This window comes from Hemitrygon akajei, chromosome 4 (assembly GCF_048418815.1).
Source record: "Hemitrygon akajei chromosome 4, sHemAka1.3, whole genome shotgun sequence".
Taxonomy (NCBI): Eukaryota; Metazoa; Chordata; class Chondrichthyes; order Myliobatiformes; family Dasyatidae; genus Hemitrygon; species Hemitrygon akajei.
In genome coordinates, this window is record NC_133127.1 from 163,700,407 (window position 1) to 163,719,079 (window position 18,673).

Sequence of the window (18,673 nt, forward strand, 5' to 3'; positions counted from 1 at the left end):
CAGACGTACATAGTTTGATGCTCTGTAATTGTCAAGAAAATTTTCAGCAACATCCTTGAATGCCTTCCATACAATTTTCTCCGGTCCCAATAGAAATTCTTCGAATTGCCTGTCATTGATGACCTGTTTGGCTTGTGGGCCAACAAAAGTGCCTTCTTTAATCTTGGCATCAGTTATTCTGGAAACATCTGTCTCAAATATCAAAATCCTTTAATGAAATTTATAGCCTTTCTAAAACCTGTTCTGCCATGCAGCATCTGCCCTGCCTAAGCATCCCTAGCCATGCCTGGACAAGATAGAAAACTTTTCAGCAACTTTTTAATTGACTTGAATTCTGAATTGAATTATAAATACAGGTGAATTTTTTTTTAAATGGTGTATGATAGGGAAGTATCCAAAACTATTTAGGAAGCGAAATCTTTGATGTCCTGTGTAAGTTATAATCATAAATCATATATACTTTTGAACAATTAATTACTTTGGAAGATTATCAGTTTATGTTGCTTTGTTGTGTGAGAGAATAAATGAATGCATTATACTTCACACCAAGTTAGCAAATCTAGTATGAAACATCCAAATTTAATTGACAACGTAACCTATGTAATTTCTCTAATTAACCAACCCACATTACTAACTTTCCTAAAATCTAATGCAGTCTCAACTCTGGGAGATTTTTGTTAATTTGACATTCATAACTATGTATTTATATAGCATCTATGAAGTAATTTCAATAACAAATAGATTCCAAAGACTTTGACACATCCTTTTAAACATAGCTGAAGGTTCCAAATTAAAGAAATTAGAACACTCTGTATGATAAGATTATTGCTGAGAAGAAGAGCCAAGTAATATCTTATATATATAGTGAGACATTAATAAACTGAAAATGCTGAGTACTGGAACATAAAATGCAATATGTTAATGTATAAGTACAATCAGCAATAAGAAAGTCAACTTGTCTGTTTGGTTTTAAAGCAAGAATTATGAGTATAGAAGCAAAAAGGCCTCATTGTAAGAGTGCACTTTCAGCATTCCTGGAGTAGTTATGTAGGATTTTCTTCTTTATATGTAAGGAAGGAAATACTTATTTTCAGCTAGCACAGTATGGGTTCAGCAGATGGCTCCCTGTGTGAAGAATTTATCTTTCGATGTGAAATTGAGTAAGATGGGCCCACTTGAGATGAGCTCCTGTTGAAATAAACAGTCAATATATCAGGTTGAGACACCCTCATCAGGTGTTTATTCTGGTCACTTGTAACTTTTATACATATCATCATGTGAATGTGGAATACTTTTCTTAGCTTGGGCTCTTGCACCATTTTGTGGCACTGAAAACTTTGTGTATTAGGAGGGAGCTTCCACAACCATCTCTTTCTCAATGTCAGCAAGACCAAGGAGAAGATAATTAACTTCAGGAGGAAGAAACCAAAGGTCCATGAGCCAGTCCTCTTCCTGAAATCAGAGATGGACAGGGTCAGCAACTTTAATTAAAGTTATCATTTCAGAACATCTAAGTGCAATTATGAAGAAAGCACAGCAATGTCTCTACTTAGGAGTTTACAAAAGTTCGGCCTGACACCTAAAATTTTGACAAACCTCTATAGGATGTGTGGTGGAGAGTAGATTGACTGGTTGCATCACAGCCTATATGGAAACACCAATGTCCTTGAGAGGAAATTCCTACAAAAAGTAGTGGATACAGCCCAGTCAATTGCAGGTAAACCCCTCCCCACTATTGAGCACATCTACATGAAGTGCTGTTGTATGAAAGCAGCATCTGTCTTTAAGGAACCCCATCACCCAGGTCATGCTTCCTTCTTGCTGCTGCCATCAGAAAAAAGGTACAGGAGCTTCAGGACCCACACCACCAGGTTCAGGAACAATTATTGCCCCTCAACCATCAGGCTCTTGGACCAGATGGGATAACTTCACTCGCACCATCATCTGAATTGTTCCCTCAACCTATGGACTCACTTTCAAGGACTCCTCACCTCATGTTCTTGATATTTATTGTTTATTTATTTATCTTTTTCTCTTTTGTATTTACACATTGGTTGATTGTGATGCTGGGTGTGGTCTTTTATTGATTCTGTTCTGTTCCTTGGATTTACTGAGTGTGCATGCAAGAAAACAAATCTTGTCGTATATGGTGACATATATGTACTTTGATAATAAATTAACTTTGAACTTTTTAATAGAACTGTGCTTCAGACTCTTATCTCTTTAGAGAGTGGTCTCCCTTTACAAATACAACTTCTCTGCCACCATTGGCACTTTTGAGTTGTTGCCTGTCCTTTATACCACTAATTTCAAGAGATGAAAGAAAGACCTATGCACGAGCACCAAATCTCAAGGCTTGCCACACAATTATGAAGTCTCTATTGTTCTACCAGTTTAAATGAGAGAAACAAAAACAACTCTTGTCCATTTATAGAACAGAAAACAGAGCAGTACTATAGAGGAACAGACCCTGCAGCTGTCTGTGAGTCTGCACTTCCGACCATGATGCCCATGCCATCTGCCTGCATGTAGACTTCGTTCCCTGCCTGTCCATGTACCTGCCAAAGTGAATGGAGAAAATTAATGTATTGCTTTACCTGCACTTGCATTTTTTTGCTCAGAGCTGGTGGCCCCATCCAGATGACTGGGGCTGCAGTACTTACACCAGCATGTGGACTCACTGAGCTCAGCAGCAGTGATTCAGCCTCTCAGCTTTGACTGCTGTGGAGAGTCCAGTGACAGAGCAAAGGACCAGGCGTCCAACCATCTGACCTGCAGGGCGGCTCTGAATTCTACAATTCTTTTAGGATGCACAAGTTAGAGATAGGAGAGCAATGAGTAGCATTTAGTGGGCTGTCTCCTACAGAGCCACTAACCGAAGGTAGGTATTATTCAGCTCACTTTACTCTGTAGAAAGAATAGAGAAAAAAGGAGAGGAATCCATGAAATGTGTAAAATACACATATTGTGCTGAATGTGGAAAGAAGTAACTACTGTACTTCTAGTGAATTTACATTTTTTTCTGAATTTATTACAAAGAGAAAATCATTCTTGCTCAACTTTAATGGCAAGGAATGGTTCTGAGGTATTAGGTAACCTTCCACATTTCTCATTTTTGATAATCAATGTGCTGTGACACTAGTTGTACTTTATTATAATGTCACATTTATACGTTACTAAAGGTTAACTACTTTTTAATACAGCATCCCAAGATTGCAAAGGTTATTGAGCTGCTACAACCCCGAAGAGCCGGTTTTCCTTGGTGAGCGCTATGGATATGGCCTGAGCACTGGAGGATACAGCTATATTACAGGAGGTGGTGGGTAAGTGGGCCTCCATGTGGGTGTCCATGAACTCTCATTCACACACATATATAGTGAGGGCTACAGCACAGAAAACATAGCTATCTTCTTCCACATTGCCTCCCTTTTTATCCTCCCTCAGTCACTTCCCTTTGTACTCCTCCGACTACCTATCCAATTCCCTTCTACTGTGACATTAATCCTAAAACCACCTGCGCTCTCGAGACATTTCTTCAACTGCTGTTACAAATTTGCTTCATCACTGCTGGAAATGGCAGCTCACATAGAGCTCTCTGGAGTGGAAGCAAGCCATCCTTCACCCTGCAGTACTGCTAAGTGATAAATTGGAGGGTGCAAGGGTATTACTGAAACAATTGAGATGAAATCTTATTATTCTAGAGCTAAATTGCCATATAATTTTTATATACAGCTACTTAAACCTTGACTTGACTTAAAATTTTCTCTCTAGCAAAATGGCTGATATGTTCTGCCAATGAGTACAATTTCTGTTGAATGAAAGCAATCCACACTAACAATTTATTGAACGAGTCTCCTTTTTTAACTCATTGTGTCCAACATTTTGGATATCCCCTGAAGTGTTTGTTTTATGGTAAACACTCAGCATGTCTTACAGCATCTTTGGATAGAGAAACAGTGAACATTTCACATGAGACCCATTCTGTAAAAGAGGTCCTAGAACGAAGTTCTTTCTATAGATGTTGCCTGACTTGCGAGGTGTTTTCCTATTTTCTGGGGGGTTTTTTGAAGATTTCCAGCTTTGTAGTTTTTGATACTCATTTTATAATGTTTTTTCACGCCTGATATTGGCCCATAATATTTAGTTTTTGGTGCAATTCAAAAATAGCCAATTTCTGGTCGACAAGTCACACAGATCTCTAAAGGACATGAAGTTTGGTACACTTACAAGGAAGTGCTCATATATTATCACATTCTCCTACATTTCAAGAAAAGATAGAAATCTGCCAATTTAACCCCTGTGAAAGAAATTTTTAATCAGCTTAGGTACAGCCTTTATGCTTTTACTAACTTGTACTATAATAGCATTGTTTAGGTTTATTCAGAGTTTACAAAACTAATTTGATAATGGAATTGCAATTAAAGAATATAATTGATAGAGTTGTAAGCATAAGCACTATTGAAGTTTATGCTCTCTAATATGAACATTATGTTATCACATCAATTTCATTCATAGCACTGACTTGTGATTTGTAAATAGTTTTATAGGCAACAAGAATTCCTTTATTAGGAATACTATTATACTTTTTATCTTTTAAATCTAAAGAATGACAATGACAAAATCAGTTGAATTTGTCTATGTTCATTGTGTTGTTAGGGTTTGTGAATTTAATCCCATTGTATAAAAATAGTGTGTAGAAGGTAGGCGTAATCAAAGTTTCAAGCCTTGGAATATAAAAATTATAAATCATGGAATATACAGGATTGGAGAACTATACACCAAGAAAATTCTTTTTGATTTCAGGGAATTATGCTAATTTCCCCTGTTGTATGTTCAGTGACATCTAGTTACATTTCTAAACATGCAGTATAACACCATTCTATGCATTGCATTCTGCTTTTAAAACTTGCCCCTGAGGATAACAGTAGGACAACATTTTGGAAGTTGAGTATATTGCATTGTACCTAGTTCATCGTACACCCACTGCTGAGTCCAGAAAAAAAATCTCAGTGCTGCTGATTATTTTAGCTTTTTTCCAGCTTTTCTTTCAATATTGTACTCAGCTTTCAGAACTGTAAACTTAACATAATAGAAAAGTTGACAAGTGAAAATTGAAACAAACAGAAAAGACATTTCTGTACAAAAATGTTAAGAATAGAAAACAACCCAGATTTTCTTCTGGGATTGCTTATTGCTTCTTAAGGAGGACATCCAAAAGCAATCCAATTTGAGGTTAGTTAAGTCCAGAGCAGTTTTATTTCAGTATAATGCATAATCAGGGGTCAGAGTTTAATGCTGCAAGGACGTTAATCGTAAGCACAACTGAAAGTAAAGTCAGATGCATAACATCTGCAATAATATTCACAATCCAATTAGGAAGAATGTGCAAAATCAGAGTAATCTGGTTACAGAACGAGCTGAAAATAAAGTGAGGACTTTAACAACAGAAAATTACTGCACAGTTAGAGGAAAATGCTAAATAAATTAACTGAAGATCAAAAGCTAAGTGTTCATTTTATTTATTTATTCTTAAAGCAAGACACCAGTTGGTTTAATATTTAACTAACTCTAAAATTTTTAAAAAGCATTTAATAATAAGAATAATAGGCAGATACTAAATATCTGTGTGGTCAGGGTTCATATGCAGACTGTCTTGAAAGGAACAGCATATCTTTATCTCTAAAAGCATTGCAACATAGAACATTACAGCACAGTATAGGCCCTTCTGTCCATGATGTTGTGCCAATCTTTTAACTGACTCTTAAGATCAATCTAACCCCTCTCTTTTACATGGCCCTCCAATTTTCTATCATCCATGTGCCTACCTAAGGGTTTCTATCATATTTACCTCCACCACCAGCCCTGGCAGCTAGCTACCCACTTACTTACTGTCCGTTATTCCACTGGGGTTTAGGGCAGCAATGAAGGTCCTCTGTCTCTGGCAGTGTTCAGGGCTTCCTTCATCATGTCAGTTGCTTCCTCGTGGTTTTTGCCGTCAGTCATGCAAGCTCCCGGGTGGAGACTCAGGAATACTGTCACACTCAGGTGCAGAAGGATTTTACGTTGTTCTTTCTGTAACTATTTTGTTTTACCAGTCAGAATTATTAGCCCTGAGTCGAACCCCTGATCTTGGAGGATCAATGGACCACTCTTAGTCTGGCCTCTACCCTTTGACCTGTTTAGAATGAATCACCCTGCCAACAGCCAAAGCATAAAGCCTTGAATCTAGCCACGGTTGTGGTCCTCTCGGAGAGGGCACCTACTACTCCCTGTACAAAGAGATAAACTTACTTCGCACATCTCCTTTGAACTTGCCTGCTCTCACCTTGACTGTACGCCCTCTAGAATTAGACATTTTCACCCCAGGAAAGATACACCCATGGTCTATCTATGCCACTCCTTGTCTTATAAACCTCTATCAGGACTGCCTTCAGACTTCACTGTGCCAGAGAAAGCAGTCCAAGTCTGACCAAATTCTCCTTATAGCACATGAGCTCCAATCCAGGCAGCAGTCTGGTAAAGCTGCTCTGCAAAGTCTCAACACCTTTACCGCAGTGGGGCACCTAGCACTGAATGCAGTCCTGCAGGTGTGCTCTAACTGGAGTTTTATAATGCTGCGTTATAACTTACTGACTCTTGAAATCAATGCTTCGACTAATAAAGGAGAACATGCCATATGCCTCTTTGCCTCCCTATCTCCTGTTCAGGCACTTTCAGAGAGCTATGGACTTGGACCCCAAGATCACTCTGTACATCAACACTGTTAAAGGTGTTGCTGTTAACAGTGTACCTTTGGAGATCCTGATGATCCTCTCGGCAGTTCTTACTGTCCTCTGCAGGGTCTTGCAGTCCTAACCCTAATACAGCTTCCGTTTCACACAGTGATGCAGCCAAACAGGATACTCTCGATGGTGCTGCTGTAGAAAGTTGTTAGGATGGGGTCAGGGAGCTTTGCATGCCTAATTCTCTTCAGAAAGTGCAGGCACTGCTGTGCATTCTTGACTAGTGAGAAGGTGTCATGAGTCCAGGTTAGTTGGTCCATTATGTGCACAAAAGGAACTTGGTACTCTTTACTCTGTCCATGGCAGAGCCATTGATGTGCAGTGGAGAGTGGTTGACCTGTTCCTTCCTGAAGTCCACAATCATCTCCTTTGTTCAAGTTGAGACTCGCACCATTTTACAAGCTTCTGTACCTCCTCTCTGTATGCCAGCTCATCATTGCCCAAGAGAGAGACGTATGTGTGTGTAAATAAAACAGACACTTTTTCCCAGTGAGACTTTTGCTGCGTCACTTACAATGACATTTATTTTGTATTTGTTTTTTTTTAAGAGCTAGGCACTTAGCGCTCATTTCTTCAGTAGATCTACTCCTTTAAATAGACTTGACCACGTTCATCACTGAAAACAATGACTCACGTGAATGTTCATGGAGGTACATTCATCCAGTATTTACTGTTACTATCACTGAATATCCAGTATCAGACAGTAAATCATCAAAGCAGAATTAAGCCATTTGCCCCATCGATTCTGCGCCATAAACAACGGAAAATGAGTTTGTTCATTCACAAAGGGAATAAGAAAAATATAAGCTGTCTGAAACCAACGTCATCTGGCCCAATCATTTACTAAGCAAATGCAGATGTGTAAACGAGGTCTGCGAGGATTTCAAAACGTATCATCCAATGTCACATGTTCTCGCAACTGTCTAGCCAGTGTAAACTTCTCACTGCTCCCAGGTTGTGAAAAATCAGTTGATGCTTCATTTGGCAGTGAAGATTATCATTATCTATTTTTTATTGTAGGTGAGATTTAACAAATTGAGGGGTAGCACAACATGCCACGTGCCCTCAAAATTTTTGCATGTGCCATCTTGGGCACATATGCCATAGGTTCACCATCCCTGATAGTTTCCAGGATTATCCCTTTTTCCCTTTTTGAATAAAGGAATTACATTAGCTGCTCACCACTCTTCTAGGACCTCACCTGTGGCTAGAATAGGGAGGATGCAAAGATCGTGGTTAATACTTAATATTTTATTGTCACCAAACAATTGATACTAGAGCGTACAATCATCACAGCGATATTTGATTCTGCGCTTCGCGCTCCCTGAAGTGCAAATCGAAGTAAATACAATAAAAATTTAAATTGTAAATCATAATTAGAAAATAGAAAAGGGAAAGTAAGGTAGTGCAAGTCAGGTCCAGATATTTGGAAGGTACGGCCCAGATCCAGGTCAGGATCTGTTCAGCAGTCTTATCACAGTTGGAAAGAAGCTGTTCCCAAATCTGGCTATGTGAATCTTCATGCTCCTGAAACTTCTCCCAGAGGAAAGAGGGACAAAAAGTGTGTTGGCTGGGTGGGTCGTGTCCTTGTTTATCCTGGTAGCACTGCTCCGGCAGCGTGCAGTGTAAAGTGAGTCCAAGGATGGAAGATTGGTTTGTGTGATGTACTGGGCTAAGTTCACGATCTTCTGCAGCTTCTTCCGGTCTTGGACAGGACAACTTCCATACCAGGTTGTGATGCACCCTAGAAGAATGCTTTCTACAGTGCACCTATAAAAATTAGTGAGTGTTTTAGGGGACAAGCCAAATTTCTTCAGCTTTCTCAGGAAGTAAAGGCACTGGTGAGCCTTCTTGGCAGTGGACTCTGCTTGGTTAGACCAAGTCAGGTCATTTGTGATATTCACCCCGAGGAAATTAAAACTTTTGACCTGTTCCACCTGCGCACCACCGATGTAGATGGGGTTGTGCGGTCCGCTACTCCTGAAGTCAACAACCAATTCCTTTGTCTTGCTGACGTTGAGGGATAGGTTATTGTCTTCGCACCATGCCACCAGGTTCTTAATTTCCTCTCTGTACTCAGACTCATCATTACCCAAGATACGGCCTACAATTGTGGTGTCATCAGCAAACTTATATATTGAGTTTGATGGAAACTTCCTCCTCCATGGACAACGCCGCATATGCCCGCTGTGCCTTCCCTTTTAACACACTTTGTAACAACGCCACCCACTGTTCTCTGGGCCACTTCTGATTCACTGACACATTTTCAAAAAGCAAGAAATAACTATCAATATCCGTCTCCTCGAACGGGGGTACTAACCTCAAAGCCCGACTAACATCAAACCGCTCCTCTCGGTTCGACCCCTGACTTTGTTGCTCTTGCTTTAACTTCTCCATCTCCAAGTCATGTTTCCTCTGTCTCTCTGCCTCCCTCTCCTTCTCGGCCCTTTCCTTCTCCTTCTCAGCTGCTTCCAGCTCTTTTAACTGAAGTTCATGCTCTCTTTGCTTCTCAGCTCTTTCCTGCTCCCTTTTCACCTCTAATTCCTTTAGCTGGAGTGCATGCTCCCTTTCTTTCTCGGCCCTATCTCTCTCTCTCTCTTTCTCAGCTGCTTCCAGCTGCTTTAACTTAATTTCATGTTCCCACCTTAGTTTCTCCAACTCTAACTGAGCCATCCCACTAGCTGGTACCTTTTCAGGGATATTTTCTAATACCTCAGCTGTAAACACATTCTTCTCAATGTAATACTGAGTTATGGCCCTTCGCACCTCCCGCTTTTTCATTGACGACCTCACCTCTGCGAGGTTTAACCCCTTCGCCAAATTTATCAAGTCTGATTTGGTGGCCGCCTCTAGCGCCCCCAGAGTCGGGTTTCCTATAAATTCATCCACGTCCATCTTTGCTGGTTTCCCGTCTGGCTACCCGCGTACCAGATCCAAGTTTGGACTTACAATCCCGATTCACTGGCCCTCCAATTTGGTTTCAAATCCTGAGACGAGATCCCCAAGTTGTTACGTACCCCGTAACTGGGTCACTTACCAGCAAAGATAGAGAGGTCCGTTGAAGCCTGATGGTACTATTTTTAAAAGTCTTTATTTATAAAGGGGCACAAAAATAAGATTAATACAAACATTCAGATAATATACGTCGTCAATACTCAATCTAAAAGCGCAGGTATAGTAATAATCATCAATAAGAAATAGCTCTATCGTTTGTCTAGGGGATAATATATTGTCCGATGGAAATATAAAAGTCACTCAGTTCCTGCAGGCTTCAGCCTTTGGGGACCGCTGGGTTTTCACTTGTTGGAGAGAGAGAGATTTGTGAGAAAAGAAACTTGCCCGGGTCTTTTGATGAGGCCAATCTGTTGAGTTGGGGGAGTTGGTTCCCCGTTGTTAATTCAAGAAAATCGTTTCTGTGGTACCCGCCACCGGCACCCAGGCAAGGAAACCGAACGCACGTGGCTTCCTTCAAATGGCTGCCCGCTATTACGGGATCGCTAGCGTTTCTTCTGGTGCGTCTGAGGGGCCGTCTCTACAGCCCCTCTTTTATCTTGACTCGCAGGGTAGTAGATGTCAATCAGGTTGGGGGTGATACAGTCTCTCTCAACCAGCCCACTTTGCCCGAGGGCTTGCACGTAGCATAGTCCCCAATCCACAAATGTGTCTCCCAGAGACAATGGCCAATGTCGTGTCATTTTGCATCGCCGGGGAACGAGGCATTTCCTCTCTCCCATTTCCTCTCTCCCATTTCCTGGGTCCACTGACCCAACCCACTAGTGCCCTTGCGATTCTCACAAAGGAGGGGGCTGCGGGCATAACAGTAGTGACTGGTATCTCTGGACCTAAAAGCCGCAGCTCTAGCCTTCAAGAGGGACTGGGCCTCATAATTCATCCATGGTTTCCGTTAGGGAATACCCGGATCGTCTTGCGAGACACACAGTCCTCTGTACATTTCCAGATAAAGTCTGTGACAGCTGAGGCATACTCATCGAGGTTAACTGCCGAGTCCTTAAATACTAACCAGTCCACCGATTCAAAGCAGTCACGGAGGACCTCATCCATTTCCTGTGTCCGACGCGACACCACTTTTGACACCGTGACCTCCCGCTTCAGTTTCTGTTTGTAAGCCGGGAGGAGGAGTATGGCCTGATGGTCCGATTTTCCGAAGTGAGGTCGTTGGACGGAACGGTAGGCATTCTTGGCTGCTGTGTAGCAGTGGTCAAGTATATTTAGGCCTCTAGTGGAATAGGAGACATGTTGGTATAACTTTGGCAGCGCTTTTCTGAGGTTGGACTGGTTAAAGTCCCCGGCTGTAATGAGCAAAGCCTCCGGATACCTGGTCTCAAGTTCACTGATGTTGGCATACAGTGTATTCACAGCAAACTCCACGTCCGCCTGGGGGGGGGGGGGGGCGGGGTATGTAGACCGCTGTCAGTATGACCGAGGTGAATTCCCGTGGCAGATAATAGGGACGACACTTCACCGACAAATGTTCCAGGTCCAGACTGCAGGAGCTTGTCAGTGCTATTGTGTCCGAGCACCACACAGTGTTGATCAGTAGGCAGACTCCACCTCCCTTCGTCTTGCCCGAAGACGCCTTGCAGTCCATCCGATGGATCGAAAACCCTCTGGTCGGATGGCACATTCGGGGGTGGCAGGGGAGAGCCAGGTCTCTGTGAAACAGAATACACAGTTCAGCATCTCCCTGTAGTAGGTGAGTCTCCCTTTAAGATCATCCACCTTGTTCTGTATGGCTTGCACATTAGCTGATAGGATGGTGGGCAGAGGGATCCTAAAACCCCTCTGCTTCAATCTGACCAGCAGCCCAGCTCTTTTCCCACGCTTCCTCGGTAATTTGTGCATCTTTCCAGATTTCCATCGATGCAGTGTGTTGTTGGCAGCTCTTTGAGGTTGGTGGACACGTCCCACGGGGATCGATTGGCGGGTCACGTCGTCGGGCGCTCCAGGTTGGGCTGAGTGACAGGGGAGGCTCCGCTGCCACTTCCAACTGTCAGGGGCCCGAGCTGTCAATTGGGTCAGGCCCCGAAGCTGACACTTAATCCCGGAGGGCCGGGCTGCTGGCTGAAACAAGTCCGTGAACTGTGTCACGGTTGCGGAGGCCTCTGCTCCAGCCGAGCCCTGGGCTCGATTTCCGAGGTCGGCAGCGGAGGCCTCACTTCCGGCAGCTGTGGATGGCCACCAATGGGGCTCTACGGTGGTCGCTCCGGGGAAGCGTCTGGGGTACTTTGAGGTCTCCAACGTCACTTCTGTGTGGTCATCTGCTTCGGAGAGGTGCTGGTCGGAATGGGCCGCGTCTCCAGGCGCTCCGACACGGTAGCAGGACGCAGGTCTCCGGGAACTTGGTGGACCTCGGACCAGGCCTCGTTGATCGGGTCCAGATGCGGTCTGGAGTTGAAGCAATTCTGGTGCGTCGATGATCTCCAGCTGGGTCAGTAACTTCACCAGGGTGTTGTTGATCTTGCTAAATGTAGCAAATTGGAGGTTTGGAAGGGTTTCTTGGGTATAGATAGTGTAGAGGGCAGTTTGGTCGGGAGAACACGCGCAGAGTCGCCAGATACCGGCGCCATCTTGGTGTATATCCACAGGCCCTGTAGACATCCACCTTAACATTCTTTACCAACACTACTTACTCCTTTTTCTCAAAGTGCCCTAGCACACTCCCAAGTACTCAGTTAGCAACTTGTCTGCATTCTGCTCTTTCGAGCATGTGTTCTCTCTTTTATCCCTGCTGGGCCCTACCCTGTCCCTGGTTATTCTCTTGTTCTTGATATATGTTTAGAATGCTTCAGGATATTCTTTAATCCTATTTGACAAAGACTTTTCATGGCCCCTCCTGGCTCTCCTAATTCCCTTCCCGATTTTTATTCTAGTTTCTTTATGCAGCACAGAAACAAGTCTATGCCAACCGTTTTGTCGATCTACTCTAATGTCATTTTCCTGCAAGAGGTCCATATCCTTCAATGCCTCACCTATTGAAGTGCCTTTCAAAGTGCCTCTTAAATGTAAAGGCATCCGATTTCACCACCTCTGGCAGCACATTTACATTTCAAATATTTTTTGTGTAAAAATGAACCCTCAGATTCCCTTTGAAACTCCTGCCTGTCAGCTTAAACATGTGCACTCTTATTTTTGATATTCCTTGCATGTGGAAAAGTAAATCAGCGTGTCAGCCCTAAATACACCTCTTGTAATGGTATATTTATCAGATCTTCCCCTCAGCCTCCTTCATTACAGGGAAAACAAACCCTGCTGGTCCAATCTCCCCCCATAACTGAAGCCCTCCGATCCAGGCAACATCCTGGCAAATCTCTTCTGCAGTCTCTCCATGGCAACTACAGAACATCTTTCCTATAGCACGGCAACCAAAACATCAGGCAACGCCCCAAGAAATTGTTCACCCAAACTGTTTGAATCACTATTCAGTAGCGCATTGTTACCTCATGTTATCTTTTGTTATTTCATGTAATGGATACACTTGAAAAGCCACATTGTCATAAAGATATAGCACAGAAACGGCTTCAGCCTGCTGAGCCCCCTCTATCAGTCACACACCCATTTTTACACTAATCCTACCCTTGCACATTTTAAGTAGCCTCCTTACTTCATGCCTTTTATGTTTTTAATGATCTGTGATAAACTGTATCTTATTAAGGCAACTATTAAATAGAGAATTTCTTTTAACCCCTCATACAACTGAACCCCATTCGTACTCTAAATGTGCAATAAATTTCCTCCCATTCTCCATTGCTTATAATGACCTTTTAATAGCTCTTGGAATTAAAGGTAATGCAGTGAAGAAGTTTGAATATACCTCAATTGGGCTAACAAGATCTGAGGGTATGATTTCCCCCACCCCAGTAAGTTGTAATCAATCAGCATTTTTATTGATGTATTTTAGAATCTGCAGAACACAGAAACATTTGAACTTATGAACAGGTTTTAAACATGAAACACCATGTTACTGTTAAATTGTTCTGCAAAACAAGTTTGATGCTTAACATTACACAATCATATTATTTTGCTGTTCTCAGTTATACCTCGATTTCTTTTTGTTCTTGCACAGAATTGTCTTTAGCCGAGAAGCAGTAAAGCAATTACTTCAAAGTGGATGCAGTTGTTACAGTAATGATGCACCTGATGATATGGTTCTAGGGATGTGTTTCAACAGCCTTGGTATCCCAGTAACACACAGTCCACTTTTCCATCAGGTAATCCTGTCCTTATAATCTGTGTTTTTCCATTAAAAATATGGTCTGAATTGGAAGTAACATTGGCTAATTAAGAGATAACAAGACAAAGGAGCAGAATTTGCAAATAAAATTGAGGCTAATTGATTGTATTAAAAATGTTTGTGGCTGTGGGCATTAGGGGATTGATGCATGTCCAAAAAAAAATGAATCTTTAACATTTCAAAAAATATAGTATGGATAGAACACTGGGCTGGGAGACTCATTTTGATATATATTTTCAAGTAAGAAATTATCTTAATTTAAGTTATAGATGGATTATATTTAGATCCAGATTGACCTTGTGTGTATTTCAAGCGAGTTACTTTTATTTCACTGTTTTAATATGCTTTCAATTAGGCTCTGGAAAATTAAAAATTTCCTTGTTTATAACCAAATGTTGAGGACCTTCAGGTTTCATACAATATTAATGGATTACCTTTAAGCACTGCAGCAGTGTACAGTGAGTTTGGAAATAATACTGCCATGATTACCCTTGCTAAGAGAATTTTTTTTCAAAAATAAATCTTAATGCTTCGTGTTCCTTGATGTACTGATATATTTTTTCCCCCATAATTTTGGCACTCGTTTACTGGAAAAAGTGGCCTAAATTTGGATTGTTTTCACAATTTTATACTTTATTTCTTAATATTTAATGTAAAAGATATCCTGGATCTGAAATTCTTGAAATCTGTGCAGATCTTAAGACTTAAAATTTCATCATCTTGCTCCTTTTTCCAGATGGAAAATTCTCAAAATAGACAGTCAGCTTAGTCAGAATGTATACTTGTACTTTCTATCAAATCTTCTCCATTTGTATAAATAATTTATCCATCATGAGTGTCTTAAGATTGTTGTCACAGTTGAGCTGAAAGCTATGTGCATTTTCTTAATGGCGTATACATCAAATAATGGTGAATACATTAGTCTTTTTTGCAAGTGGAGCCAATACAGTAACTTTCACAGTAAATCCTAGGGCATCCAGCAGTACTACGTTTCCATTGGACAATTGAATGATTCATGTTCCAGAGCTTCAGTGTTTTAGAAAAAAATAGAAAATAAGGTGGGAGTTAGGGGTGGTGAGGGATATGCACTTTTAATCATGGATAATATCACAGTTACACTCGGAATGAATAATACTGAGAGCTCATCCGCAGGGTCTAAACGGGCAGAACTCAACATACAATCACTCTGATGGAATTATACTACAGACCTCCTTCCCTTTCCCCAACCCACACATAATAACACAATAGCCACCAGGACATTGATGTGCAGAAAAATTAGGGGAAAGTAAGAATATGGGTGATTTCAACTCCCTAATATAGACTGGGACCTCCTTAATGCGAGAGGTTTAGATGGGGCAGGATTTAATTGATGCATCCAGCATTATGCCTTAAATCAGTATGTAATAGTCCAACGAGAGGAGGGGGGTCATACCGCATCTGGTGTTGGGCAATGAGCCTTGACAAGTGACTGATCTTTCTGTGGCAGAACAGGGAGGGGGTCAGACTACACCTGCTGTTGGGTAATGAGCCTTGCCAGGTGACTGATCTTTCTGTGGCAGAACAGTTAGGGAACTGTGATCACAGCTCCTTAATTTTTAACGTAGCTATAGATCAGAATAAGCATGGACCTTGCAAGAGAATACTAAATTGAAGCAAGGCAAATTATGAAAATAGGAGGGAGGTAATTGGGAATAGCTGTTTTTGGACAAATCCACATTCTGACATTTGGAAGGTGTTCAAAGACAAACACAGAGTACAGGACAAATATGTTCCAGTAAGCAGGAAGGACAAGGATACCAGGGGATATGGACATTATACAGGCAGAAGGAATTATTTGCTAGTTTAATCAGTTTAACACAACATCGTGGCAGATCAGCTCCTCTGATCTAGAGTAGCTCCTCTGCTCTACTGTTTCTATGTTCTATTGTCAAATTATGGACTTCCAAGGGTAGAGTCAAGATTGTCTGCATTTGGGGAAAATGGTCCATAGGTCACTGAATGCTGGAAATATTAAACTATCCATACTGGACTGGAGCATGGAACACAAGGCAGAAGGATCCCCACTTACATCATTTCCACAAGTATTGAATCAACTGACAGCAGAAGAGTGTAAAGTCCCAATGGAGACGTGAAGTTTCTCAGATCTCTGTTTCTCTGTTCTTTTATCTCAAGAAAATATTCCTCCTCTTTGTACAGCTTACTGGCATGTCTCAGTTACATCATTAAATATGCAAATAATTCTTACAAATTTCTGGTTTTCAAGCTTTTGTTCCATTTCTGTTTTAACATTTCAAAGGATGAACGTAAGTTAATTTGTTAAGTATTTATTTTAAGCATATAGAGTCTTGGTCCGAAGCCTGGTAAAGAAACAAACTGCTGAATGTTTTTATTGATGAGCAATTTCCAATTAAGCAATAAAGCTATCTCAACTTGCCAAAGGGGGGGTAACCTCAGATTTCCGAACACTGTGCATCATCCATCACCTTATTGCCCAGTCTCTTAGCCGATGTGTTTTTGCACACCCTAACTGCCATGTCCTTACCTTGCCATTGTCAAAAAATCTAATGTAAGGACAAATCCTAATTTATTTGAAACATTAATATAGACATTGACTAGTTCTTGCTGGTATATTGAACATATATAACATTTAAAAAGTACATAAATTACCAATTAGATTATTAATTTCAGTTTACTTCTGCTTATTTGCTACATTCACATTTTTGGTGGCTTTAGAATGTTTTGGAATCTTTTTAAGTAGTAGGTGCACAACTGATTAGCAAATCAGAGGAAGGTTTTTCAAGATTTAATAATGATTTAATTTCCCCCTGCAGCTATCATTGCACCATAGACCAATGTGGGTGTTAACAAGGTTCCATAAGCAGCAATACATACAGGTTCTTTGTTGACATTTGAAAGATGAGTGTTGTACAGAATACTTAAACTTTTCTATAAATACTGCCATGAATATTTACAAAACACTGAATGGGATAACTTGATCCACCACTTATGCTGGCAGCTCATTCCATATCCTCATGACCCTCTGAGTGAAGAAGTTCCCCTTAAGCTTGTCACCTTTCACCCTTAACCTAAGACATATGGCTGTAGTCCCACGCAACCTCAGTGGAAAAAGGCTGTTCGCATTTACCCTATCTATACCCCTCACGATTTTGTATACCTCTATCAAACCTTTGAAATTGCCTCCTCTCACGTTAACTGCATGCCCTCTGGTATTAGACATTTCAACACAAAGGGCCATAGAGTTGAATATTTTATAAAATCCTCATGACTAAAATAAATGGGAAAATGTCAGATTTGTGCAGGAAATAATTTATATCTCTTATATAATTTTCTAGGCTCGACCAACGGACTATCCAAAAGACTATCTTAAACACCAGGTTCCAATTTCATTCCATAAACATTGGAATATTGATCCTGTTGAAGTCTATTTGACTTGGTTGGCAAATGAGGATGACCTCAATTCACACCAAATAACAAAGAAGCCTAAGAAGGAAAGGGAAGATTTATAAATGCCTTTTAAATACCTCCCTTAATCTTCACTAAGAATTGAATGCTTGATGCATTTTGATTGTCAAAATATCTTCTAGAATGTACTTTAATATTTTTTCCTTTATTCTTTTATATTACTTAGTTAAATGTTGACTTGTGTTAGTAATTTTCTTGGTCAGCATTTAAAATGATATATCTGAAAAGATGTGTGCAAAATATGTTTTTCTGATCATGTTCAAAGAGTATGTCTACTTTTGTAAAATAAAATTCTATCTATATATATTTTGCTGTACAGAATTCAAATTCTTCCCATTGTTGGACACTGGGATCAATACAATTACCTTGGGGGCTAATTTTATCCTATCACCTCTAGCAGGATTAATTGCCACACTATGTGATTGCATTTACAAAATAGAATAGAACAGCAAAGGAATTATTTCCAATAGTGGGGGAGTCTAGAACCAGAGGGCACAGCCTCACAATACAAGGGCATCACATTAGAACAGAGATGAGGATTTTCCTTAGCCAGAGGGTCATAAATCTGTGCAATTTATTGCCACGGACAGCTGTGGAGGCCAAGTCATTGGGTATACATAAAGCAGAGGTTCATTGCTTCCAGATTAGTAAGGATATCAAAGATTATGGAGAGAAGGCAGGAGAGTGGGGTTGAAAGGGAGAATAAATCAGCCATGATCAAGTGGCAGTGCAGACTCAATGGGATGAAGGGTCTAATACTGCTTTAATGCCTATGGTCTTATGGAGCAGGCTCTTTGGCCCTTAATGTTATGCTGAGATTTCTCCAAAGTCAGTGGATATTAAAATTGGTAGCAATGTTTGCTAATATTGGCATCACGATAACTTACAGATCCCAGACTGTAAGAAAGTTGTGAACTAGGACTTCAAAGTTATAGTAACCCTTGTCAGTTCATTGAATTCCTTCCACACTGGCCTTCAGGTTTTCAAGCAGTTACTTTTCCTGTTGATGGCAAGTCACTGTTAGGAATTAGCACTTCCCTACTTTGGTGATTCAACTGTGCCAAGGTCCCCATGTCAACAGCAAAGAAATGTGTGTAATAACAGAAATAGTGGAGGCAGCAGTAAGTCACTAGTCTCTTCACCATTCAGTGATATC

The 18,673-nt window shown here is 40.9% G+C and overlaps 1 protein-coding gene across 1 annotated transcript in view; it reads left to right on the forward strand.

Annotated features, from left to right (window-relative positions):
• b3glcta (beta 3-glucosyltransferase a) overlaps positions 1-17,821 on the forward strand; it is a 185,844-nt gene extending 168,023 nt beyond the window's left edge. The window contains exons 13-15 of the mRNA XM_073043851.1: positions 3,204-3,323; positions 13,867-14,011; positions 17,388-17,821. Of these exons, the coding sequence (XP_072899952.1) occupies positions 3,204-3,323; positions 13,867-14,011; positions 17,388-17,561 (439 nt within the window). The 3' untranslated portion in view covers positions 17,562-17,821. The remainder of the gene's footprint in view (positions 1-3,203; positions 3,324-13,866; positions 14,012-17,387) is intronic.
• Positions 17,822-18,673: the final 852 nt, after the last annotated feature.